The sequence below is a fragment of the Eschrichtius robustus genome (genome assembly GCF_028021215.1).
Source record: "Eschrichtius robustus isolate mEscRob2 chromosome Y unlocalized genomic scaffold, mEscRob2.pri SUPER_Y_unloc_1, whole genome shotgun sequence".
NCBI lineage: Eukaryota > Metazoa > Chordata > Mammalia > Artiodactyla > Eschrichtiidae > Eschrichtius > Eschrichtius robustus.
Genome location: NW_027175152.1, coordinates 2,117,936 through 2,144,831, shown reverse-complemented (window position 1 = coordinate 2,144,831; position 26,896 = coordinate 2,117,936). Strand labels below are relative to the sequence as shown.

At 36.9% G+C, this 26,896-nt stretch overlaps 1 protein-coding gene and 1 non-coding gene across 2 annotated transcripts; one reads left to right on the top strand and one right to left on the bottom strand.

Moving 5' to 3' along the window:
- The first annotated feature begins 2,374 nt into the window (after window positions 1-2,374).
- Window positions 2,375-24,930, top strand: LOC137757670 (eukaryotic translation initiation factor 2 subunit 3, Y-linked-like). The gene is made up of 9 exons (XM_068534281.1): window positions 2,375-2,572; window positions 13,958-14,126; window positions 15,044-15,178; window positions 16,957-17,051; window positions 17,314-17,458; window positions 18,431-18,599; window positions 19,224-19,257; window positions 20,168-20,340; window positions 24,867-24,930. Exons 1-9 carry the CDS (start codon window positions 2,375-2,377, stop codon window positions 24,928-24,930), a joined length of 1,182 nt encoding a protein of 393 aa, XP_068390382.1.
- LOC137757676 (U6 spliceosomal RNA) lies at window positions 14,420-14,524 on the bottom strand. Its single transcript, XR_011072428.1, has one exon. It is a non-coding gene; the product is annotated as a U6 spliceosomal RNA (small nuclear RNA).
- Window positions 24,931-26,896: the final 1,966 nt, after the last annotated feature.

Genomic DNA, 26,896 nt, shown 5'->3' with positions numbered 1-26,896 from the left:
TGTATCACATGAAAAGAAAGCACCAAACCCTGACTGAACCTGCACACCAACTGATTACCTGGAAAAGATCTCCAGGAATTGAAGCGGATGACAGGCAAAGGAGACAGCTTCGCCAAGATGATTGGACCAGGCCGGTATTCCTTTTTCTTCCAGTTGCTTCTTACCTTATTTCCAAAAGGGAGAAACCTTTTTGACTGTTGCATCTGTTATGAGAAACTCTGATCTGTTCATGATGTTGGAGTTCCCTTGGTCCTACCTATAACAAATTTCTCTTTGACCCCAAATGCCACTGTCGATTATACCCACAAGCTTATTGTTATTACCCAGTGGGGCAGGCTGCTACAGCCATGTGTCAACTTTTCTTCAACTATAACTGTATGAGTTCAACTAAAACACCTCCACCTTTGCCAGCTGTCACCTGGAATCAATGGTCCTTTGACCTCTTTAGCTGATTGCTTTCAGGTTCGGGCTCTTGGCTTAAGATTATTATATAAATTGGGGTCATTATTCTGCTCCTCATATTATTCTGTATAATCATTTTTAAATGACTGTTGTTAACCCAATCCAAAAATGGGCAGAAGACCTAAATAGACATTTCTCCAAAGATGATATACAGATTACCAACAAACATGTGAAAGAATACTCAACATCATTAATCATTAGAGAAATGTAAATCAAAACTACAATGAGATATCATCTCACACTAGTCAGAATGGTCATCATCAAAAAATCTACAAACAATAAATGCTAGAGAGGGTGTGGAGAAAAGGGAACCCTCTTGCACTGTTGGTGGGAATGTAAATTGATACAGCCACTATGGAGAACAGTATGGAGGTTCCTTAAAAAACTAAAAATAGAACTACCGTATGACCCAGCAATCCCACTAGTGGGAATATATCCTGAGAAAACCATAATTCAAAAAGAATCATGTACCAAAATGTTCATTGCAGCTCTATTTATAATAGCCAGGACATGGAAGCAACCTAAGTGTCCATCGATAGATGAATGGATAAAGAAGATGTGGCACATATATACAATGGAATCTTACTCAGCCATAAAATGAAACGAAACTGAGTTATTTGTAGTGAGGTGGATGGACCTAGAGACTGTCATACAGAGTGAAGTAAGTCAGAAAGAGAAAAACAAATATCACATGCTAACACATATATATGGAATCTAAAAAAAAAAAGAAAAGAAAAGAAAAAAATGGTCAGAGAAACCTAGGGGCAAGACAGGAATAAAGATGCAGACCTACTAGAGAATGGACTTGAGGATACGGGGAGGGGGAAGGGTAAGCTGGGACAAAGTGTGAGACTGGCATGGACGTATATACACTACCAAACGTAAAATAGATAGCTAGTGGGAAGCAGCTGCATAGCACAGGGAGATCAGCTCGGTGCTTTGTGGCCACCTAGAGGGGTGGGATAGGGAGGGTGGGAGGGAGGGAGACGCAAGAGGGAAGAGATATGGGGATATACGTATATGTATAACTGATGCACTTTGTTATAAAGCATAAACTAACATACCATTGTAAAGCAAATGTACTCTAATAAAGATGTTTAAAAAAAAAAAAAAAGAATAAATGACTGTTGTTAAATCTCAGCAGAAGTGATGCACCTAATGGGGTGATTTTAGCTCAGTGCTTCGAGATGATCTTCAACACCCACAACCTTGATAAGGTATAGACCTAGTAAGGGAAAAGCCTGAAACTTTTCCCTTTTTCCCATCCTTGTTACTCAAGTGTGACCTCAACAGTTTCCAACATGTGCACTTTTCATCCATAGTGGGACATGACATCCTGGAAAAATCCTTCCTGGTGCTTAGGGACAAAACACAATTCCACTAAAATTGTATAACATGACTCTTGGTTGGCAATGCTTTCAAGGAAAGATCCTGATCAAAAGGGGAAAATGAATAAAGGAACATTCATTTAAAATGGAGTAGGGAAGCCCAGAAGTGGAAGCTCTCATGCATATATTGCTCACTGCAGCTTACATACCCTAACAGGAAGAAGAAGGATTTCCTTCTGACTCATCAACAAGCTGCCCACTGGAGTGACAGCCGTGTCTTGATGGTGTGAGATGTTCCTTTTGTCTCTCCCCTTCAATCTACAACCAGAAAAACATCCACAACTCAACAAAGGTGCCTCTGCTCAACACATCAGGATGCTGGAGGATTCCACACATAGGTATATCTAAAGGAGAGTGGACTATAACACACAGAAGAGACAACACCAGGGGGAGGGTGCCAGAAATCCCAGCCCCCCAACCACAGAGGCACCCACAATAATGGCAGAGCCTGAGAACCTGACAACAACAGATGCGGCAGAGGCACCCACAAACTTGGTGGCCCAGAACTACCATCCCCCAGCCCCATGCCCATCCCCCTACCAGTGGCAGAGTCTGTGACTCAGCAGAAGAGCTCACCATCCTGGTGCCTCAGCTGCAATGCCAGTGACACCAGAAGCAGCAAGGCACCAACAACCTTGGAGGTACAAGTGGTGATAATGAGGGTGTTAGGTGATACCTCTGATATTGGAGGATGGAGGGTGAAAAGTGCCAAGGCAGCTCAGGTAAGAGGAACCAAAGACTTGTGCTATAGTGCCACACATTGGGAAACAAAAGAAAGGGCTCTAATATCTAACATATTGAATTGATAGAATTTTAAAAAACTTTACCCAAAAAGAAAAGAAGTGTTCACTACTTCAAATGTGCCAGCAGAGAAACAACTCATCAAGCACCCTGAAGAACCACAATAATGCTGTACCAGGAGAAGAAAATAACAATTCTCCAGATACTTAAAGTCATGGGATATTACAATCTAACTGAAGAGAATTCAAAATAGCTGTCATGAACTCCAGGAGCTACAAGAAAACTCAAAAATGTAGTTCAATGAGTTCAAGAATAAAATTAATGAATAGAAGGAATACTTTATCAAAGAGACTGAAACTATAAAAAAGAACCAAACAGAAATTCTGGAGCTGCAGAACTCAATAAATGAGATAAAGAATGCTTAGAAAACATTGAAAACAGAGCAGACCATATGGAAGAGGGAATCAGCCTCAAAAATATAAGTCTAGAAATTACACAACTAGAAGAAAACAGAGAAGATATTTTTAAAATGAGGAAACCTGGAGAGAACTATCTGACTCTTAACATTAGGCAACATTAGGGTAATCAGTGTCCCAGGAGAACAGAGGGAGACGGGAGCAGAGAATTTATTTAATAAAGAAATAATAGCTGAGAACCTCCCAAACCTGGGGAAGGAACTAAATATACAAGTCCACGAAACTAAGAGGACACTGAATTACCTCAAAGCAAAACAGAAACAAACAATCAAAAAAACCTTCCCAAGACATGTTATATTAAAAGTCAAATGTCAAAAGTCAATGATAAAGAAATAATCTTGAAGGCAGCCAGGGAAAACGATGGCAACCCACAAAGGAAAACCCATTGAAGTATCAGCAGATTTCTCAGCAGAAACTCTAAAGGCCAAGGAGAGAGAGGAATGACATTCTCAAAAGGCAGAAGGATAAAAACTGTCACTCAAGAATACTCTATCCAGCAAAGTTATCATTCAGATATGAAGGAGAAATAATGGCCTTCCCAGAAAAAGCACGCAAGCTGGAGGACTTCATCAACACTAGACTTGCCTTACAAGAGATGTTGAAATAAGCTCTTCTACCAGAAACAAAAAAGCAAATGTACACAAAATGTTGAGTAAGCTGATAAATACACAGAGTCAGAAAATTGTAATTCTGTGTTAGAAAACATTTTTAAACACTTCATAATATCATGAAAGTTAAAGGGGGAAAAGGCAGCAAAAAATAACTATAGTTACTTCAATTTGGTAACAAACTCGCAACACAAAAAAGGATAATTTGAGACAACAAAAACATGTAGGGATAAGAGGAGAAGGATGCAACCCCTTTAGGTAAATGGAGATAAGAGGCTATCAGCAGAAAAAAACTATCCTATCTCTGAGACATTTGTTTTTATGACAGACATCTTAGTTTACTTTTATTTTATAGTCTTTTCTGTGCACATTTTACTTAATATAATTAGTAAAATGCTGCAAATACAATTTGCATTTATTTGCTTAGTATTATATTGTAAGCATTTTTCCATGTCATTAAAACATCCTTGAATTTTTAATGGCTGAATAATATTTCACTGTTTTGATGTGTCATAATTTGTTTAACCATTTTAGCAAAACATTTTATGTAGTTTGCAATTTAAAAAAAATACTTTTAGGTAAAATTCACATAACATTATAAAATTAACCACTTTAAAGTGAATATTTCAGTGGCATGTAGTATATTCACAATGTTGTACCACCATCCCTCTATATAGTTCCAAAACATTCCTATCATCCCAAAAGGAAACATTGTACCCACTAAGCAGTTACTCCCATTCCTCCCTCCTCCCAGCCCTTGGCAACCACCAACCTGCTTTTTGCATCTATGGATTAATTTATTCTGGATATTTCATATAAATGGAATCACACACATGTGACCTTATGTGACTGGCTTCTTTCCCTTAATGTAATGTCTTCAAAGTTCATCCGCATTGTAGCATGTGTCAGTACTTAAACCCTTTATGGCTGAATAATATTTCATTGTTAATGTACACTACAAGTTGTTTATCCATTCATCTGTAGATGGAAATTCAGGTTTCTACCTTTTGACTATTTGTAAATAGTGCTGCTATGATCATGTGCAGACATATATTTGAGCACTTGTTTTCTATTCCCTTGGGTATATACTTAGGAGTAAAAGTTCTGGGTCATATAGTAATTCCATGCTTACCTTTGAGGAATCACCAAATTTTGTTCCACTATTTTACATTCCTATCAGCAAGGTACAAGTGTTCCAATTCTTCCACATTGTTGCCAACACTTACTCTCTTCTTTAAAAAAAATAACTTATTATAGCCATCTTAGTGGATGTAGGAAGCAAGAATTTTGTTTTTAAGGAATATAGTTGGTTTTATGAGACATTTTATACAAACTTCGTGGTAACTGCAAGACATAAACCTAGAACAAAACACAAAACATAAAAAAGATAGCTGAGAACAACATCATAGAACACCACCAGACCGAAATGGCAGACAGAAACACAAGGAAAAAGAAACAATGGAGATATACAAGTAGAAAACAAAAGATATAACTGTGGTACTAAAAGTCCTCATCTATCAAAGAGTATTGAAGTCATTAATAAAAGATACAGAGTTGTTGAATGGATTAAAAATCAAGACCCAACTATATGCTGCCTCTAGGATACTCACTAAGTCTAATGGCAAAGATAGGCTCGAAGTGAAGGAAAGGTAGATGATACTCCAAATATCAGACAAAATAGATGTGAAGTCAAAAAAATAATAACAGGAGACAAAATGGGTGCTACGTAAAGATAAAGGAGACAATTCATCAAGAAGACATAACAACAACAACAACAAAAATACATAACAGTTACAAATACATATGCACTTGATATGGGAGCATCAAAATATATAAAGCAATTATTAACAGACCTAAAAGGAGAAACTGACAGAAACACAATAGTAGTAGGGAACTTTAACACCCACTTACATAAATGGGTAGATCTAGATCATGCAGACAGAAAGTCAACAAAACAACAACAACAACAAAACCAGTCGTCCTAAATGAAACATTAGACAGGTGGATTTCAAAATTCATGCCAAACGTTCTGTCCAAATACAGCAGAATACACATTCTCAGGTGAACATGGAAATTTCTCAAGGAGAGACTCCATGTTGGGAGAAAAAACAAGTCTCAGTAAAAAGTGTCGATAAAGACAAATCATATCAAGCATCTATTCCAGTCACAATGATATGAAACTAGAAATCAACCACAAGAACAAAAATGGAAATATATGGATAATAAACAACATGTTACTGAATAACTATTGGGTCAACAAAGTATTCAAAGGAGCAATCAAAAAATACTTAAAGACAAATCAAAATGAAAATATGCCATACAAAAATGTGTGTGATACAGCAAAAATAGTACTAAGAGAAAAGTTTATAGCAATAGAGACCTACTTCAATAAACAAGAAAAATCTCAAATAAACAATCTAAACTTACATCTCAAGCAATTACTTAAACTCCTGGGAAAAACTGAAGAGGAGGGAACACTTCCTAACTCACTTTATGAGGTCAACATCACCCTAACAACAAAACAAAGACAACACACACACACACAAATTTACAGGCCAATGTCTCTGATGAACATAGATACAAACCCTCAATAAAATATTTGCGAATCAATTACAACAATACATTAGAAGAATTATACACCATGATCAAGTGGGATTTATTCCAGAGATGTAAGGATGGTTCAATATCCACAAATCAATCGAGATACACCTCATTTTAAAAAATGATTGATCGGGGTAGATTCAAGATGGCATAGTAGGAGGACGTGGAGTTCGTGTCTCCTTACAGGTACAGCAGGGGTGTACTGGAACAGTTTTCTCAGAGTGACAGCTGGGTGCCAGTGGGAAACCTCAGATGTGTAATGGGACAGTAGGGGTCCCCATGTAACTTGGTGGGTTGTGGGAAGGAAGGAGTGGGGGAAGAGGTGTGGAAATGGGATGGGACCCGTGCCCCTGGGTGGGGCTTGGGGAGATAAGAGGTTCCCACTCTCAGTGGGCCCACTCACGGAGGGGAGACAGAGGGGGGCCTTCAGGGGTTTGGGGGTCAGAGGGGAGCATGGTGACTGGTCTGTGGGGGGTGGGAAGAAGTGGGGCACCATTATTGAGTGGCATGCAAGGGGTGGGGCCACCATTGCAGCACCATTCCCCACCCTCCAGCCCGGCCTCTTTGGACAGTTATGGGGGTGTACACCTGAGAAGGCTCACCCACCCTTCAAGACCTAGTGAGCCTGCTGGGGTCCTAGGCCTGAGCCCAGCCCCTGCCATGGCCTCCTCTAGCCACACAGGTCCCGGCAGACCCGAGTACCACTCCCCACAAAGCGTCCGCAGGCTTCGTGGTCCCAGTGACTCACACACCACCCCAACAGGGCTTCCTCTGGCAGAGCAGTTCTTAAGCCTGGGCCTCACCCCTGCCAAAGCCTCTGAGGGCCACCTAGGTACCGGGCCTGAGCCCTGCCCCCGCTAAAGCCTCCACAGGCTGCATGGATCCCAGGCCTGAGCCCTGCCCCTGCAAATGTGTCCTCTGGCTGCATGGTCCCAGTGAACCCAAGCACCCAAGCACCACCCTCCCAAGCCTCTGTGGGACACACGGGTCCTGGTGGCCCATGTACCACCCCAGACAAATCCTCCTCTGGCTGCATGGGTCCAGGTGGGCAGAGTGTTGAACCCCTTCAAACCCCCTCCAGCTATGGGAAAACACATGAGAAGAAAAAGATCTACAAAAACAAACCTGAAACAAATAAGAAAATGGTAATAGGAACACACTTATCAATAATAACCTGAAATGTAAATGGATAAATGCTCCAACCAAAAGGCATAGACTGAAAGTGAGGGGATGGAAAAAGTCATTCCATGCAAATGGAAATCAAAACAAAGCTGGAGTAGCAATACTCATATCAGACAAAATAGACTTTAAAGACTGTTACAAGAGATGAGGAAGGACACTACATAATGATTGAGGGACCAATCCAAGAAGAAGATATAACAATTATAAATATTTATGCACCCAACATAGGAGCACCTCAATACATAAGGCAAATGCTAACAGCCATAAAAGGGGAAATCAACACAATAATAGTGGGGGACTTTAACACCCCACTTACACCATTGGACATATCATCCAGACAGAAAATTAATAAAGAAACATAAGCTTTAAATGACACATTAGAGCAGACAGACTTAATTAATAGTTATAGGACATTCCATCTCAAAGCAACAGAATACTCTTTCTTCTCAAGTGCACATGAAACATTCTCCAGAATAGATCACATCTTGGGTCACAAATCAAGCCTACGTAAAATTAAGAAAATTGAAATCATATCAAGCATCTTTTCTGACCACAATGCTATCAGATTAGAAATCAATTACAGGAAAAATACTGTAAAAAACACAAACACATAGAGGCTAAACAATACACTACTAAGAAGCCAATGGATCACTGAAAAAATCAGAGGAAATCAAAAAATACACAGAAACAAATGACAACAAAAACACGACAAACTTAAACCTATGCAACGCAGCAAAAGAAGTTCTAAAAGGGTAAAATATAGCAATACAATCTTACCTCAAGAAACAAAAAAAATCTCAAATAAACAATCTATCCGTACACCTAAAGCAACTAGAGAAAGAACAAACAAAATCCAGTGTTAGTAGAAAGAAAGAAATCATAAAAATCAGAGCAGAGGGCTTCCCTGGTGGCGCAGTGGTTGAGAAGCTGCCTGCCAAGGCAGGGGACACGGGTTCGAGCCCTGGTCTGGGAAGATCCCACATGCTGCAGAGCGGCTGGGCCCATGAGCCACAGTTACTGAGTCTGCATGTCTGGAGCCTGTGCTCCGCAACAAGAGAGGGAGCGATAATGAGAGGCCCGTGCACTGCAATGAGGAGTGGCCCCCGCTTGCCACAACTAGAGAAAGCCCTTGCACAGAAACGAAGACCCAACACAACCATAAATAAATAAATTAATTAATTAATTAATTTTAAAAAATCAGAGCAGAAATAAATGAAATACAAACGAAGAAAACAGTAGCAAAGATTAATGAAACTGAAAGCTGGTTCTTTGAGAAGATAAACAAAATTTATAAAACTTTAGCCAGACTCATTAAGGAAAAAAGAGAGAGCACTCAAATCAATAAATGAAAAGCAGAAATTACAACTGACACCACAGAAATACAAAGCATCATAAGAGACTACTACAAGCAACTGTATGCCAGTAAATTGGATAACCTGGAACAAATGGACAAATTCTTAGAAAAGTACAACCTTCAAAGACTGAAACAGGAAGAAATAGAAAATATAAACAGAAAAAATTACAAATAATGAAATTGAAACTGTAATTAAAAAACTTCCAACAAACAAATGTCAAGGACCAGATGGCTTCACAGACAAATTCGATCAAACATTTAGAGAAGAGTTAACACCTATCCTTCTCAAACTCTTCCAAAATATAGAAGAGGGGGAACACTCTCAAACTCATACTACAAAGCCACCATCACCCTGATACCAAAACCAGACAAAGTTGTCTCAAAGAAAGAAAACTACAGGCCAATATCACTGATGAACATAGATGCAAATATCCTCAACAAAATACTAGCAAACACAATCCAACAGTACATTAAAAGGATCATACACCATGATCAAGTGGGGTTTATCACAGGAATTCAAGGATTCTTCAATATACGCAAATCAATCAATGTGATACACCCTATTAACAAATTGAAGGAGAAAAACCATATGATCATCTCAATAGATGCAGAAAAAGCTTTTGACAAAATTGAACCCCAATTTATGACAAAAACCCTCCAGAAAGTAGGCATAGAGGGAACTTACCTCAACATAATTAAGGCCATATATGACAAACCCACAGTCAACATCGTGCTCAATGGTGAAAAGCTGATACCATTTCCTCTAAGATCAGGAACAAGACAAGGTTGCCCACTCTCACCACTATTATTCACATAGTTTTGGATTTTTAGCTAGAGCCATCAGAGAAGAAAAATAAATAAAAGGAATCCAAATCAGAAAAGAAGTAAAGCTATCACTATTTGCAGATGACATGATACTATACATAGAGAATCCCGAAGATGCCACCAGAAAAGTTCTAGAGCTAATCAATGAATTTGGTGAAGTAGCAGGATACAAAATTAATGCACAGAAATCTCTTGCATTCCTATACACTAATGATGAAAAATCTGAAACAGAAATTAAGGAAACACTCCCATTTACCATTGCAACAAAAAGAATAAAATACCTAGGAATAAACCTATCTAAGGAGACAAAACCTGTAGGCAGAAAACTATAAGACACTGATGAAAGAAATTAAAGATGATACAAACAGATGGAGAGACATACCATGTTTTTGGATTGGAAGAATCAACATTGTGAAAATGACTATACTACGCAAAGCAATCTACAGATTCAATGCAATCCTTAGAAAACTACCAATGTCATTTTTCACAGAACTAGAACAAAAAAATTGTACAATTTGTATGCAAACACAAAAGACCCCAAATAGCCAAAGCAATCTTGAGAAAGAAAAATGGAGCTAGAGGAAACAGGTGCTCAGACTTCAGACTATACTACAAAGCTACAGTCATCAAAACAGTATGGTAATGGCACAATAACAGAAATATAGATCAATGGAACAGGATAGAAAGCCCAGAGATAAACCCACACACATATGGTCACCTTATTTGTGATAAAGGAGGCAAAAATATACAATGGAGACAGGACAGCCTTTTCAATAAGTGGTGCTGGGAAAACTGGACAGCTACATGTAAAAGAATGAAATTAGAACATTCCCTAACACCATATACAAAAATAAACTCAAAATGGATTAAAAACCTAAATGTAAGGCCAGACACTATAAAAAAAACTCTTACAGGAAAACAGGCAGAACACTCTATGACATAAATCACAGCAAGATCCTTTTTGACCCACCTCCTAGAGAAATGGAAATAAAAACAAAAATAAACAAATGGGACCTAGTGAAACTTAAAAGCTTTTGCACAGCAAAGGAAAACATAAACAAGTCGAAAAGACAACCCTCAGAATGGGAGAAAATATTTTCAAATGAAGCAACTGACAAAGGATTAATTTCTTAAATTTACAAGCAGCTCAGTATCAAAAAACAAACAACCCAATCCAAACATGGGCAGAAGACCTAGATAGACATTTCTCCAAAGAAGATATACAGATTGCCAACAAACACATGAAAGGATGCTCAACATCACTAATCATTAGAGAAATGCAAATCAAAACTACAATGAGATATCATCTCACACAAGTCAGAATGGTCATCATCAAAAAATCTACAAACAAGAAATGCTGGAGAGGGTGTGGAGAAAAGGGAACCCTTTTGCAACCCTGTTGATGGGAATGTAAGTTGATACAGCCACTATGGAGAACAGTATGGAGGTTCCTTAAAAAACTAAAAATAGAACTACCATACGACCCAGCAATCCCACTACTGGGCATATACCCTGAGAAAACCATAATACAAAAAGAGTCATGTAACACAATGTTCACTGCAGCTCTACTTACAACAGCCAGGACATGGAAGCAACCTAAGTGTCCATCGACAGATGAATGGATAAAGAAGATGTGACACATATATACAACATAATATTACTCAGCCATAAAATGAAATGAAACTGAGTTATTTGTAGTGAGGTGGATGGACCTAGAATCTGTCATACAGAGTGAAGTAAGTCAGAAACAGAAAAACAAATACCATATGTTAACACATATATATGGGATATATATATATTAAAAAAAAATGGTTCTGAAGAACCTAGGGGCATGACAGGAATAAAGATGCAGGCACAGAGAATGGACTTGAGGCTATGGGGAGGGGGAACGGTAAGCTGAGACGAAGTGAGAGAGTGACATAGACATATATATACTACCAAATGTAAAACAGATAGCTAGTGGGAAGCAGCCGCATAGCACAGGGAGATCAGGTTGGTGCTTTGTGACCACCTAGAGGGGTAGGTTAGGGAGGGTGGGGGGGAGGGAGATGCAAGAGGGAGGAGATATGGGGATATATGTATATGTATAGCTGATTCACTTTGTTGTAAAGCAGAAACTAACACACCATTGTAAAGCAATTATACTCCAATAAAGATGTTTAAAAAATAAATAAAAAGTAAAATAAAAATTCCAGCACAGGGGGGCTTCCCTGGTGGTGCAGTGGTTAAGAATCCGCCTACCAATGCAGGGGACATGGGTTTGAGCCCTGGTCCAGGAAGATACCACATGCCATGGAGCAACTAATCCCATGTACCACAACTACTAAGACTGTGCTCTAGAGAGCCATAACTACTGAGCCCACGTGCCACAGCTACTGAATCTCACACACCTAGAGCCTGTGCTCCACAACAAGAGAAGTCACTGCAATGAGAAGCCTGAACACTGCAATGAAGAGTAGCCCCTGCTCGTCACAACTAGAGAAAGCCCACGTGCAGCAACAAAGACCCAATGCAGCCAAAAATAAATAAATAAATATATTTAAAAAAAGTTCCAGCACAGCCAGTTTAAAAGAACCTGTATGATCGATTACAATTACAAATCATCAAGCCAAGTTTATTGAAACCAGACTCACTGTGCAAACAAATTAGTCTTAATCTGGCTATATTTGGTAAAAACGAGGATAATTTTAGAAAAAAAGATTATGTTTTAAAGGATATTAAATTCTAGTTTTGTTAATTGAGGTCTGCATATACTAAGACTCACTTCTCAGCCACTTGCTGTTATATTAATGTAAAGTTTAATTGAATTATTAAAAGGACTTTCTAAATTTGTTTCTGAAGCTTATCTCAGTAATCTATCTTTGGATGAAGATTGGATGCCCCATGCAACAAGGAGATCACGCATACTGGAAAAGACATAATTTAAAGGACTATCTTCAGCCTAGATAGAGGGAACTTTATCAGGTACTCTTAACTAGCTCACGCACAGGGAAACTGAAGAGAACTGACTCTTGGATTAATATTTCCACTTAGGGCTCCTTCACTGGACTGGCCTATAGTGAGAACTGCTGGCCTGAAAATCACCTTAAAACAATACTCAAGCAGAAGAGAAACTACCAGACAAGGATGAGAAGAAGACATTTGAAGTAGATATCTAACCCAAGATGCCAGATTAGGGCTATATACCAATACTTTGATAATTCTCACCCTTTTTTCTTATGAAACAAATGTATTTCACAATCTTAGGCAGAGTTTGGAATTAATCCAGTTGTTGTGTTTATGGTCAATGACCTATATCCAGTACTTCTCTGTTACCTTCGTGGATTTCTCCAGTCCAAGGTTCTAACTGCATGGTCCTTAGAAAATTATTCGAGAAGAAAGAAATCATAGTTTTCAGGCCACTACTGATATTACTAGGTGGCCAATTAATAGTACCTGATTTGACCTCGACCATAAACATGAATTTTCTATTATGATAACTCAAGCTCAGTCAGAACAAGGAGCTGTATCTCAGTCAAAAACTGAAACTCCTGTTTATTAGAAGGAAACCTCTCACAATTAAGGGATGGATTTATATGGTTAACACCAGGCTATGGTCATTTAAGTTTAAAGGGTCCTTTATGTTGGGAAGAATTAAATCATACTAAGGATAATCAGCCTAGCAGCACTAGGAAACTAGGCTGGGTGCCTTATGAACAATGCCTACATATCATTATCTTAGTGACACTGATTGGTCTGGAACAGACTGAGTCAGAAGACCAGAGATTCACTGGGTTGCACATAATGGAACTGAATGGATTTGTGGTACTAATTTATGGCCTTGGCTTCCCACAAGATGAATAGGAAGATGTGCCTTAGGATTCCCTTGGACTGAAGATCATTTATGTAATAATTTAGATATGGCCCTAGTAAATTTATAATTCATACAAGCCTAATGGGTCAAGAGATCTCTATTTCGCTAGTATGCTAGTATTTAGCAGTCATTTTTGTGCCTTCAGTAGAATTGGAAAATATAACTGATCAGACCAAAGCCTGAGTTCACGCACAGGTCTTAAATAATGGTAATCAAGCTATTAGCCTATTGAATACTTGAGGGCAGTCTGAAAGAAGCCAAACTAGCTGATTCCAAGTAGTGTGCATAGCGCCTCGAATAGGAGCCAAAAGACTGGGGAATCCAGGGCAGTCTGTCATGGAATTTAAATGTACACACAAAGACACTTGGCACTGGTGTCCAGGAATTTGCTTTAAGACATCCAAAAGTCTCTATTAGGTGAGAACTAATTCCTATTACTCATGTTTTTTGTGTTTTAATTCTTCATAATCAACTTAGCTGGTAATGAATCCTGTCCTCAACCTCAGACTTCTGAACACCTGGCTGCCATAGAAATTATGAAACTGAAGCATATTTTGATTCTACAAAATAAAATTGATTTGGTAAAAGAAAGTCAGGCTAAAGAACAGTATGAACAGATCCTTGCATTTGTACAAGGTAAGAAGCTGTAATTAATAAATGTATGAATCAAGTTTTAAGAATTTAGTTATCAAAAATGAAGTGAATCTGTGGGTACTAAGCCCTTTTTCTCTGTACTACTTAACACTTGTGTTGCTTTTAGCCAGTTTATAGAAGCAGTGAAATTTGTTTCTGAGTTTGATGTGCTTAGAGTACATATTAGATAGAAAAGAAGTTATATTCCATGAATGTTACCAGGTGGGTTTTTTTCAAATGGAAACACATTGCTTTTTTTTTTTTTTTTAACTATATAACAAATTCATTATTATAATAAAAATACGGAATGCTTCACATTTCCATGTCATCCTTGCATTGGAGCCATGTTAATATTGTCTGTAATATTCTAGTTTAGGTATGTGTGCTGTCAAAGTGAGCACCAGTCTGATGTTTCTAAAATTCTTTCCCAGTGATAGTAAAATGAATGAAAGTAGCTTTTTTGTATATGTTGGTGTGTTTTATAATTATTTAGACTCTCTTCTCATTGAGAATCTGTTTCCCAAACTGCAACTGACAATGATTTCTTTAATCTTTAGTGTCCCTTTCTGTAAAACATATTGTTTTCATTTGGGGCAAGACATGATGCAAATTATTTTTTACATTTGACTTCTCTTTTATTTGTTAGATAGGCTGGCTTTATTAGCCAGATTATGTGGTAAAGAAAAGGAAAAGCTATGTCTACAAAAACTCATTTGGTCCATTCTGTTGACTTCTCGATTGACATTTAATTAGAGAGAAAAACAAAACACTGTCATCTTTCTAAACAGGATGATAGCATTGCATATTTTGCTGACATCTGTATATCTATGTCTGGATATCCATTTAATAATCTTTAGTAATCTATGGGACAAATTCTGTAAAAATGACAAATTTGGATCTTTCTGAATTTTGTCATATAGGTACAGTAGCAGAAGGAGCTCCTATTATTCCAATTTCTGCTCAGCTGAAATATAATATTGAAGTTGTCTGTGAGTATATCGTTAATAAAATTCCAGTACCTCTAAGAGACTTTACTTCAGAGCCCCGACTTATTGGTAAGGACTTAACCGTTTGGCCTTTAACAGTTGACTCAGTTTATGCATTGTTGATTTGGTTTTAAGGGCACAGAGGCAATAGTAAATTAAAGTCTTTATGTGCTTTTTTGAATTTTAAAATAAGGATTGAGTTTATGAACACCAAGGACAACATTCCATTTTGAACTCAGTGGAGTGAATGAAAGTTTAGTATTAAGATAGATTGATTCTAAGATTGTATTGGTAATGCTAGATTGGTTGAGGAACAGACTCCTGAATAAAATAGGAACATTAATTTTTTTATTATGTGATTGAGATTAGACTAATACAGTGTTCTTTATGTGATAATGTTTTAGGCAGGAACAGGACATTAGAATTTCTGTACAAATGATTTCACCATACTTCTGATGAAGATTTTCATGTTCCTTTTACCTTAAGCTTACAGTACCAAAACTAATTAAGTTTGTGGTTCTTGCACACAGTTTGTAGAAAACTTCAGCCTTTCTGGGGACTCTTCTGGGCCTCCTGTGTGTTTTCTGGAGAGTGTTCTTTTGAGTGATTCTGAAGCACACTCTTCGTTAAGTGTCACTGTTCTTTTTGTAAGTTACATAGTCCTAGAATTATTTTGTAGTTTTAAAACTAAGTTTTTATTACATAAGTTGTAATGTAAAAGTATATAAAAGAAGAATTCAGTCCCACAGCACTGATAACATGTATATTTCCAAACCTCTTTTTGTTCATAAAATCACATAAACATATGTGTGTGTGTGTAGTCTTTTTTTTTTTTAGTATTTATTTATTTGGCTGCGTCGGGTCTCAGCTGCGGCACGTGGGATCTTCATTGCGGCATGCAGGATCTTTAGCTGTAGCATGTGGACTCTTAGTTGTGGCATGTGGGATCTAGTTCCCTGATCAGGGATCAAACCTGGGCCCCCTGCATTGGGAGAGTGGAGTCTTACCCACTGCGCCACCAGGGAAGTCCCTGTATAGTCTTTTTTAATGAGTGCAAGATTGTACTCTGGAGATTAATTTCATAGCTAATTCTTTTTGTAATTGTATGTGAGGACTAATGTAATAGTTCTCTAGGGCTACCATAACAAAGTATCACATAATGGGTGCTTAAAGAATAGAAATTTATTTCCTCACAGTTATGGAGGCCAGTAGTCAGACATAAAGGTGCTGGCAGATTTGGTTTCTCCAGAGGCCTCTCCTTTTTGGCTTGCAGAGGGCCACATGATGGTTTTTCTCACATGATTTTTCCTCTTTGTGTGTGCATCCCTGGTACCTCTTTGTCCAAATTTCCTATTTTTATAAGGACACCAGTCAGATTGGTTAGGGCCCCTCACTGATCTCATTTTACCTGAATTACCTCTTTAAACACCCTGTCTGCAAATAGAGTCAGATTCTGAGGTACTGAGTCCAAGGGTTAGGGCTTCAGCATGAATTTTGGGGAAGGAGGCCATAATTCAGCCCAGAACAGTCATCCTTTCACTTAACTGTATACATAAAGAGTATTTATTTGTCTTTTGTTTTGTAACAGTCACATTATACTCCAAAAGATAGATAAAGCTTAAACGTGTCACTTAAGTGATCAAGTTATTTTCATTTTTCCAATAGTTAAGACCACGGTAAGCATTGGAATAATGATATTTCCCCACAAACTCAACTCTAAAGTGTAGATCTTAATTGACTACTTTTGTAAAAAAAAAAAAAATAGTAAGTTAACTTGATAAACATCTAATTTAAATAACATGATGAGCCTTATGGTTTCTTTCCTTTCTTCCTTATCCCCTTCCCAGTTATTAGGTCCTTTGATGTCAACAAACCTGGCTGTGAAGTTGATGACCTTAAAGGTGGTGTGGCTGGTGGTAGTATTTTAAAAGGAGTATTAAAGGTGAACTTGATTTTGAACTCTTGTTAACCAGGGGGGAAAAAAATGGTAAAAACAAAATCTCAAAATTAACTTTAAAAACACTTATTGTTTTGTTTACTGTTTTTATGTTTTAAGTATGTCTTTAAAGCATATATATCTTCTAGGTAATTGCTAGATAATTGAGTGGTTATTGTGTTTGGCAATCTACCAGTGAGGACTCTTAACCATGTAAATGGTAACTGTGTTGCCCCACATATTTTGATTACTCACTTACATATTTCAGGTGGGCCAGGAGATAGAAGTCAGACCTGGTATTGTTTCCAAAGATAGTGAAGGAAAACTCATGTGCAAACCAATCTTTTCCAAAATTGTATCACTTTTCGTGGAACACAATGATCTTCAGTATGCTGCTCCAGGGGGTCTTATTGGTAAGGATTTCACTTACATTCTTTTGATAGTGGCTATTCATGTCACTTTTTGTGAAATGGATTATCTGAGAGTCTGTATCTCTGATTAGATATTTTAACTGAATATGAAGGAGTGGATGGGAGGTATACATGTAGTTGAATTGTCGATTATACATTATAAAATGATTTCTTATGTTTGTTAAAAAGAATACTTTTAGGGAATTCCCTGGTGGTCCAGTGGTTAGGACTCAGTGCTTTCACTGCTGTGGGCCTGGGTTCAGTCCCCGGTTGGGGAACTAAGTCCCACAAGTCGTGCAGTGCGAGGGGGTGGGGTGGGGAAAAGGAGGATACTTTTATATATAAAGAATACATTTTAGTTTCATGACTAAGCTCAGTAACGAGGTTTTATGATTTAATATTGAATATATTATTATACTCTTATTTACACTGTCCTTGGTTGCATTTTATGTAAATTTTTACAAATGGAAGGTTGCCTACAAATTGCCTGTTTTCTGTATATGATGTGGGTGCAGTTTTTTGTTTGGTTGGTGTTTTTGTTTGTTTTAGGAATAAGGACATTCAGAGAACATTTTCTTGTAACTTTTTATTGCATTAATGTACAAACATATAATTTGAAGTAAACATTACAAACTTTGTACTTCTCAATCTTTATTAAAACAATATCTGATTAAATGAAATTTATTTTGAGGTAAGCAGGTATCTCATTTACCTTTATAATTTTTTTCTTTATAATTTAAATCAAGAAGATTTTTTATAGTCTTGAATTTCTAGCAACACTTTTTCCCATTGTTCTTGTATTTTTAGATAAAGCAGGGATTTTAATTAGGAATTTATGGGATTTTGGTTACGTAGCTGTTACATGGTATGAGTTAACAGGGTTAGAATATGTAGAGACTTGTACTGGTTTGACTAACTTTACAAACATTTTAAGAAAAACAAGTTGGAATATGTAATGTTTATATCATGTATTAGGAGTTGGAACAAAAATTGACCCCACTCTGTGCCGGGCTGACAGAATGGTGGGGCAAGTGCTTGGTGTGGTTGGTGCTTTACCTGAGATCTTCACAGAATTGGAAATTTCCTATTTCCTACTTAGACGACTTCTTGGTGTACGCACAGAAGGAGACAAAAAGCAGCAAAGGTAAATGAGACAAAGTATGATGTTTCAACCAGTTTTGTTTCATTGTCTTACACAATGGAATTACAAACAAAGAAAAGGTGAATAATCTGGAAGTTTCTTTGTAGCAACCAGCCATAAACCAAACCAGAGTTTTGTTTTGTTTTTTAATGGAAAAAAGTGTTTGTGGCACATATTACAAAGACTTAATATCAATATTTCTAGTATACACTTGACTTTTTCTAAAAAAGTAAGATTTTGTTGGCAAAGATACACAGAAATAAGCACTTAACCTTTTCAAGAAAGTATAAATTTGTAATGTATTTAAGTGTGCAAACAGTGTCCCAGCAGTTTCATTTCAGAGTTATTTTAAACAGCAGTAGGCAAATGACATTTTAAAAGGAATGAGATCCATAATACATGTTTTGACATTAAAAGGTCTGATGATATAATAAGCTTAGGGAGAGAAACAGGTGGCCAAAGAGTGATATAGAATTCTTATATTAACTTTTTAACACTGGGCTTTTTCTAGTAACTAAGTCTTCTTTGTATCTCATTCTCACTATCAGATTCTATTCTCCAGTTGCTCTTTAAGCCTTAGGATTGGTTGATGTGTTGCTTAAAATTTTTACCTTTGTTCCATGAAAGATTGAATATCAATCCATACAGTACTCAAAATTCTGTATGTATGATTGTAAACTCCTTTTTATGTTAGGACACAACAATGGTCATGTAAAAGCAATAGGAAAGGAATTGTTCTGGATGTGAATTAAGTGCTTATAAAATTTACATGTCAATTTTTCGGAGTTCCTTTACTATTTATATTTCTTACCCTCTGACTTAATGAAACTTGAAGCCCTTAAAAACACTGGTGTGAATTTTGACATGAGACTGTAAGTGTAGACAACAGCAGTAGGCAGTGTAACAGTTAATAATTATGGTAGTAGGTGTTATCCAGTTTTATAGAGGCTAGGAAGTTTAAGTACCTAGTTAACATTACATGAATGGAATTAGGCCTTCACATAAACTATGTATTATATGTTATTCTTGTTTTGCTGCAGTTTTCAGGACATATTGAACTTCTTTTTTCTTTTTTTATTTTAATTAATTAATTAATTTGGTTGCACCAGGTCTTAGTTGTAACAGCTGAGCTCCTTAGTTGCACCACTTGGGCTCCTTAGTTGTGACATGTGAACTCTTAGTTACGGCATGCATGTGAGATCTAGTTTCCTGACCAGGGATGAAACCTGGGCCTCTTGCATTGGGAGCAGGGAGTCTTATCCACTGCGCCACCAGGGAAGTCCCTGTACATTCTTTTTGCTGTAAGTCTCTTCAAAATTTTAAGAGTTTCATTGATCTATGCTACACTAAGTAGCTTAGAATTAGACCTTGTGTATATTCAGTAATTGCTAAATAACTAACTTTTTGTTTTGTTTGGACACTTATATATAGTTCAAATCCCATTATAATGTAATTTGTGCAGAATTCTTTTTCCTTCATAGTTTATTTCTAGCAGTATTTGGTAAATTCTCACTTCATTTTGGAAAGCGCTTCCTTTATTTAAGGATTTTTTTCTTAATTTATTTCCCTAGGTGCAAAAGTTGTCTAAGAGTGAAGTGCTTATGGTGAACATAGGATCCCTTTCAACAGGAGGAAGAGTTAGTGCAGTAAAGGCTGATTTGGGTAAAATAGTTCTCACTAATCCTGTGTGCACAGAAGTGGGAGAAAAAATAGCCATTAGCCGAAGAGTTGAGAAACACTGGCGGTAAGTTTGTCAACTTGTCCACCTTTTATTCAAGAGCAACGGCACATTTTCTTGTGTTATATTAGTTCTTAATGATGTATATACATGCACAAACACATTTGTCCTTGAATTCAGTGGTTCTCATGGCTTTAATTCTCAGGTGTGTATTTGGATCACTAAAATCTATATTTCAAGCACTGATTTGTAAAGTTGCAGTTCACTTTTTTACTCCAGGTATTGCAACTGGCTTTCCTTTCATCTCAGACAGAATCTATATAAAATCAAACAATTCCAAATCAATATTTCCATTTTCTTTGACTTTTTATATATGTACAGCATTCATATTATTACATGTGCACATACATAAGCATACACCTTAGTTTTTCTGAACCATTGAGTAGGTTACATAACCTGGAGTTCTTAATATTTCAGTGTGTATCTCCTAAGAATAAGGATATTCTCTTATACAGCTAGTTCAAGAATTTTTTTTTAAAGGAATTCCTTTATTTTTATTATTTTTTTTTATTCTTTATTTTTAGCTGTGTTGGGTCTTCGTTTCTGTGCAAGGTCTTTCTCTAGTTGTGGCAAGCGGGGGCCACTCTTCATCGCGGTGCACGGGCCTCTCACTATTGCGGCCTCTCTTGTTGCGGAGCACAGGCTCCAGATGCGCAGGCTCAGTAGTTGTGGCTCACGGGCCTAGTTGCTCCACGGCATGTGGGATCTTCCCAGACCAGGGCTCGAACCCATGTCCCCTGCATTGGCAGGCAGATTCTCAACCACTGCGCCACCGGGGAAGCCCCTCAAGATTTTTAATGTTGACAAAATACAAAAACCTGAACTTCTCATTCCAGTTTTGTCACCTGTCTCACCATTGTACTTTATAGAATTTTTCTTTCTTCACCCCAGGATCACATATTTCATTTCCTTTTCATGTTCCTATAGTCTCTCTAATATGAAACTTTTTTAAACGTTTTTGTCTGAACATGAATTGACATTTGAATAATACAAGCCAGTTAATTTATAGAATCTTCCTCAATTTGAATTTGATATTTTGTCTTATTAGATTTAGGTTATTTATTATAAGCCAAAATGCTATATAATTTGTGTTGTGTCCTTATCAGGAATCTCAAGGGCACAGAATATCTGGCTGCACCTAGATGGTGATGTTAATTTTGTTCATAGAGTCAAGGCATCTGATTTTTCTGTTGTAAAGTTTCTCTTTTTATGTTTGCACTAATGAAGTCTATGGCGAGAACCCTTAAGACTGCAAATAGCCTGCTTCTCATCAAATTGCCTACCCCTTTGCCACTTGATTATTCTTGCTTGAATTGTGCTTCGTTCTGGGGATAGCATAACTCTGTGCTGCTTCTCTGCATTTATCATTTGCCATTCCTCTTTTCCTACTTATTTACTTGTTTACAGTGGGTTATGATCCATTGCTGTTTGTTTTTATTTTGATGCTCATAACCCACATTGGCCAGTCGGATTCTGTTCCGCTTCATTCCTGTGTTCGCTTGTGGGATCTTAGTTCCCCAACCAGTGATTGTATCCGGGCCCAGAGCAGTGAAAGTGCTGAGTCTCAGCCACTGTACCATCAGGGATTCCCTGTTCCTATGTTCTTATGAATTCACCCCATCATTTTTCCTTTGTGTATATTCTATAGATTTGTTGTTGTTGTTGTTGAATTACATATAAAAACTTGACATTAAAACATTTTGTTCAAAACTGCTAACAGCTTAACTTCAGTTAAATACAGTAGCTTACTCTTTTTAAATATTTATTCATGCACTTAATGCTATTGATGTGACAAATGAATTATATATTTGCATATTTATTTATCATTACTTCTTACATTTGTGTCATTTAGATTCTGTGCACCAGAATTAAATAATACAGGTTTTTATATTTGTGTATTTCCCTTTACCAACTGAGCATTATATTTTCATAGGTCTTTGTGTTGCTGTGTATTATCTTTTCAATTCAACTTGAAGGACTTATTTTAGCATTTCTTTAAAAGCAGGTATAGTGATAATGAATCACTCAGCTTTTATCTGTGGAAATCTTCATTTCTTCATTTTGAAAGCAGTTTTTCAAGATAGTATCCTTGGTTGGTAGTGTTTTTCTTTTAACACTTTGAATATATCATCCCACTGTCCTTCAGCCTGCAAGTTATCTGCTAAGAAGTCCACTGATAATCTTAAGGAAGTTCCCTTATATGTACTGACTGCCTTTTCTCTTGCAGTTTTAAAAGTCTCTAGTTGTCTTTGACTTGGACAGTTAGATCACCCTGTGTCTTCATATACTTCTCTTTGGCTTATCATAGTTGGAGGGTTTTGAGCTTCTTATATATATTCATGAACTATTACAGTCATTCTTTCTTTTTCTAAAAAAAAATTAATTAATTAATTAATTAATTAATTTGTTTTGGCTGTGTTGGGTCTTAGTTTCTGTGCAAGGGCTTTCTCTAGTTGAGGCAAGCGGGGGCCACCCTTCATCGCGGTGCGTGGGCCTCTCACTATCGCGGCCTCTCTTGTTGCGGAGCACAGGCTCCAGACGCGCAGGCTCAGCAGTTGTGGCTCACGGGCCCAGTTGCTCTGCAGCATGTGGGATCCTCCCAGACCAGGGCCCGAACACGTGTCCCCCACATTAGCAGGCAGACTCCCAACCACTGCGCCACCAGGGAAACCCCATTATTTCTTCAAATAAACTCTCTGCCCCTCTCTTCTTTTTTTGGTACTCCCATAATGTGTGTGTTGATTCTCTGGATGTCCCATAAGTACTTCAGCTGGTGTTTACTTTTCTTTGTTTTTTCTTTTGCTTCTCAGACTCAATAATTTCAGATGACCTATCTTCAAAATTTGTTGTCTGTTTGCTGATACTGTTCCAATCTGCTGTTTTATTAATCTATTGAGTTTTTCAATTGTCCTTGCATTTTTCAGCTTCAGAACTTCTATTTAGGTTTTTTTTCTCTTTATTTTTATAAACTCTCTTTGTTTAAATTCTCTTTTTGTTTGTGTATCATTTTCATTATTTTTTTAGGTCTCTATTTCTCCTTTAGCTCTTTGGAAGTATTTAAGACAGTTGTTTTAAAGTCCTTATCAAGTGGGTCCAAGGCCTGTGCATCTTTAGGTTTAGTATCTAGGGATTTATTTTGTTCTCTTGCATGGGCTGTGTTCATGTTTCCCTGTATCTCTGTATACCTTGTGATCTTTTATTTAAAATTGGGCATTTGAAAGGAAGAAAAAGAAGCCATCTGTCATAGTTTTTGAAGACTGAAGGAAAAAACTTCACTAATCAACTGAGTGTGACTGTTTATTGTCTTCTCAGGCCTTTCTGTGTGTTCATCTTCCCTGGAGCTGTGTTCTTTTGTCCAAGTTTTTCATGTACACAACTGCTTTATATGTCTTAGTTTCTCCAAGTCTCACCCTTGCTTCTGTGACCTCACTTTACTGTATTTCTCTGCTCATAATCCTTTGTTCCCCAGGCACCCTTAGTCTCCAGTCCTTCTGAAGCTTTTACTTACCTGGTCTCACACTACTGCTTTCTGGAGTCTTCAACCTGATGATGTAACCATGCCACAGTTCTCCAGGTACTCAAAGTCAGACAAAACAGAAACTAGTCCCTTGAGCAACCCCCAGACAAACTAGACCTTTGAAAACAAGTTCTGTTCTTTCCCTTCTGTCCTATGGGAGGAACTGGGAATTGGTTGGCTTCCTCTTGGCTATGCTGCACTGGGTGAGCAAAATTATGCAAAATTTTTTTCTATCTTGAGTGTGGCTTTTTTTTGTTGTTGGGCATATGCTTGGCTGCTGCAGATCCACAAAACTACTTTTTCAGAATGTTAATTACTTGGTGGTTCTATAGGAGAACAGGTATCTGGAACCTTCAAGTTCCCCATTTTTGCTAACTTTCTTCTTCCTTTATATTCTTTAGAATTGTATTTTTTACCCATATTTAGGTGGGCTTTGTTCTAGAAAATAAAGTTGTGGTATCAATCCAGTCTGGTTGTTGACTAAAGGGGACTTTGGTCCCTCTGCTATTGAGAGTAATCTGTTTATAGACTACCTATTCTAGTTCTTCACTTCTTTCTCTTTACTTATTTCCCTTTAAAGCCATTATGATCTATTGAGATGCTGTGAAAGAGGCATTCTTCAAGGAAAAAAGAATTGATAATGAGTTGGGTTTCTTTTGTTGTTGTTTTTAATTTAAGTTGATGTGTTTTGTCTATTGGCATTGTTCCTTAGGGGGACCTGACATGCTCTTGTTTGCTGATTCTGAATGGATAGGTATTTTTTTTAGAGAAACATGAGCATATGTGTGACAGCAACTTCTTGTTTGCTTTTCTTGTCATTCCTGATGGTGAAAATCCATGTATAAGGTTCTAGGAATCTAAGAAGGTAACATACAGACTTTTTTTAATAGAACATGTTATGGGAACAAGTTTGAATTTAGAGGAGAGTGTAGTAAAATTGGATATATCAACATTTTATAGTAATGCTAATGAAATGGATTTAAAATTCATGATTTCTTTTATTTTCATTTTTCAGTTTAATTGGTTGGGGTCAGATAAGAAGAGGAGTAACCATCAAGCCAACAGTAGATGATGATTGAAGATTATCAGTTAAATAATACATTTGGATGAAGTTAGAATTTCTCTTAGCAACCTAGTGGTATAATTTCAGAGCAATACTGGGGATACAGTTCATTACATTAGTAGAAACCGTAAGGTTGTTTTCATTTTCTTCTGATGAAAATTAGCCTCTACTACTAAAATAAATAATAGGGTCTATAACAGATGTCAGAATTAGCATGTTGATGGATTTAATCCACATTTTAGCAGTAACTGATCATTAAACAATGTCACATTTGTGCATCAATTCAGGTTTGAAGTGCTGTTACAACCAGCCTTTGCTATAGCATACATACCACTGACCCTGTTTGAAATAAAGTTTTTCTTTTATTTTTTCATAATTTGTCTATGAGTATTTCTGGGCCTGAAGGGCTGTTATACCAGTCAAAACCTGAAGATACAAAGTCTCCTTCAAAACTAGGTTTCCTTTTTATGCCTATTTTATTTTGCCTTCTCTTTAAAATTTAGAACAAAAATTAACAGCTTCAAATTAAATTGTCCTTTTAGAGCATAGGTGCTCATTTACATGCACAAACCTTTCCCTCCCTTTACTGTGTTCCTAGACTGAAACATAGGAAGCTTAAACCAATTTTATGTTTTATCCTAACTGTTCAGTTTATATAATTATAACATGGATTCTAATATTAGTCTTTTTTTTTCTATCAAGTAGCAAGTATTTTTCCTTCTTAAAATACTCACTAGAAGTTACTAATTATCAAAATTGGCATATTGATGATTTTAATCTGCATTTGAAAAAAATAAGAGCTTACAGAAGACAAGGTGCTGATACTGTAAGCAGTTTGCCAAAGGAAGTATTTAACCTGTTTTTCTTAGCCCACATACATTGAATTGACTTGCTCACTAGCCAGTTATGTTTAAAAAGTAATAATTTGAGATATCATAGCCTGGGAGACTTAAATATTTTCCAATATTGAGTAAATTATTTTTAAAAAAGCATAAACACAGTATTAACATTTAGGCTCTTGGGGCAGATAGGTCATAAATTTTAGAGCAAAAACAGTTTTATCTCCCAGAAAAATGCATTCAAGTCTAAAGTTTTGCGTGTGAGTTCAGTAGTCTCACAGAGCCGCTGGAGTCCTTTCATAAATTCATATTAAGAATTCCTACAATCTAAACTGTGCCTGCAAAAAAACCCACTACTACACATTTATTGCATGTTTTGCTTGTGCTTTGCACTGTTCCATTTTATATATAGTAATGTGTCACAAAGTTCCATTGAGCTGGGTACAGTTATCCCCATTTTACCATTGAAGAAATAGGCATAAGGAAGATAAGAAATTTGCCCAAGTCTCACAGCTAATAAGTAAAGGATTGGAAGTCAAACATGAATAATCTGGCTCCAGAGATAATACCCTTAATCATGAAATTACTCACCTCTTTGGGAAGGTGTATTTTCCAGTTGTTGGGTGCCATGGTCTATATTTGCCAGTGAGATAAACCTTTGTAAATTTGTAATTCAAGAGCTTTTCATTTGTTAAGACTTTTTTTTTCCTCTGCTCCTTTTATTGTTCTCTTACTGTTTTTACCTGCTTATTATAATAATGCTTATTCTATTACTGTTAAGATCTCCCTCTATGAAGAAAGACTCAGTTTCCTTTTGTGGTCATCTGTCTTTGCTTTATACATATTGAGAGTAAGTACAGATAAAGTAGACTTAAGTGCATCTCTCAACTTAAGGAAATAAATGTCTGTAATACTGTTTTTGGCTAGTAAAATTTACTGGCTATTAGTATAGCTACACCAGCATAATTTTGTTTATTATCTACCTAGCATATCATTTAATATTTGACCTTTGGTTTCAACAGTAATTTTAGCCAGAAGTAAAGCGTTTGGGAATTTTATTTTCATAGAAGATCAGAGAATATTTACATTTGTGTGAGTACGGGATACAATGAACAAAAGCACTTTTAAGTTTGGTTTCTACAG

Excerpts from the sequence above, each read along its gene's own strand:
- LOC137757670 (XM_068534281.1), top strand. The coding sequence starts at position 2,375 with ATGCCCATCCCCCTACCAGTGGCAGAGTCTGTGACTCAGCAGAAGAGC. Across the intron at positions 2,573-13,957 it reads AAAGTGCCAAGGCAGCTCAG|ATCAACTTAGCTGGTAATGA; the intron begins GTAAGAGGAACC and ends TAATTCTTCATA. Across the intron at positions 20,341-24,866 it reads AGAGTTGAGAAACACTGGCG|TTTAATTGGTTGGGGTCAGA; the intron begins GTAAGTTTGTCA and ends TTCATTTTTCAG.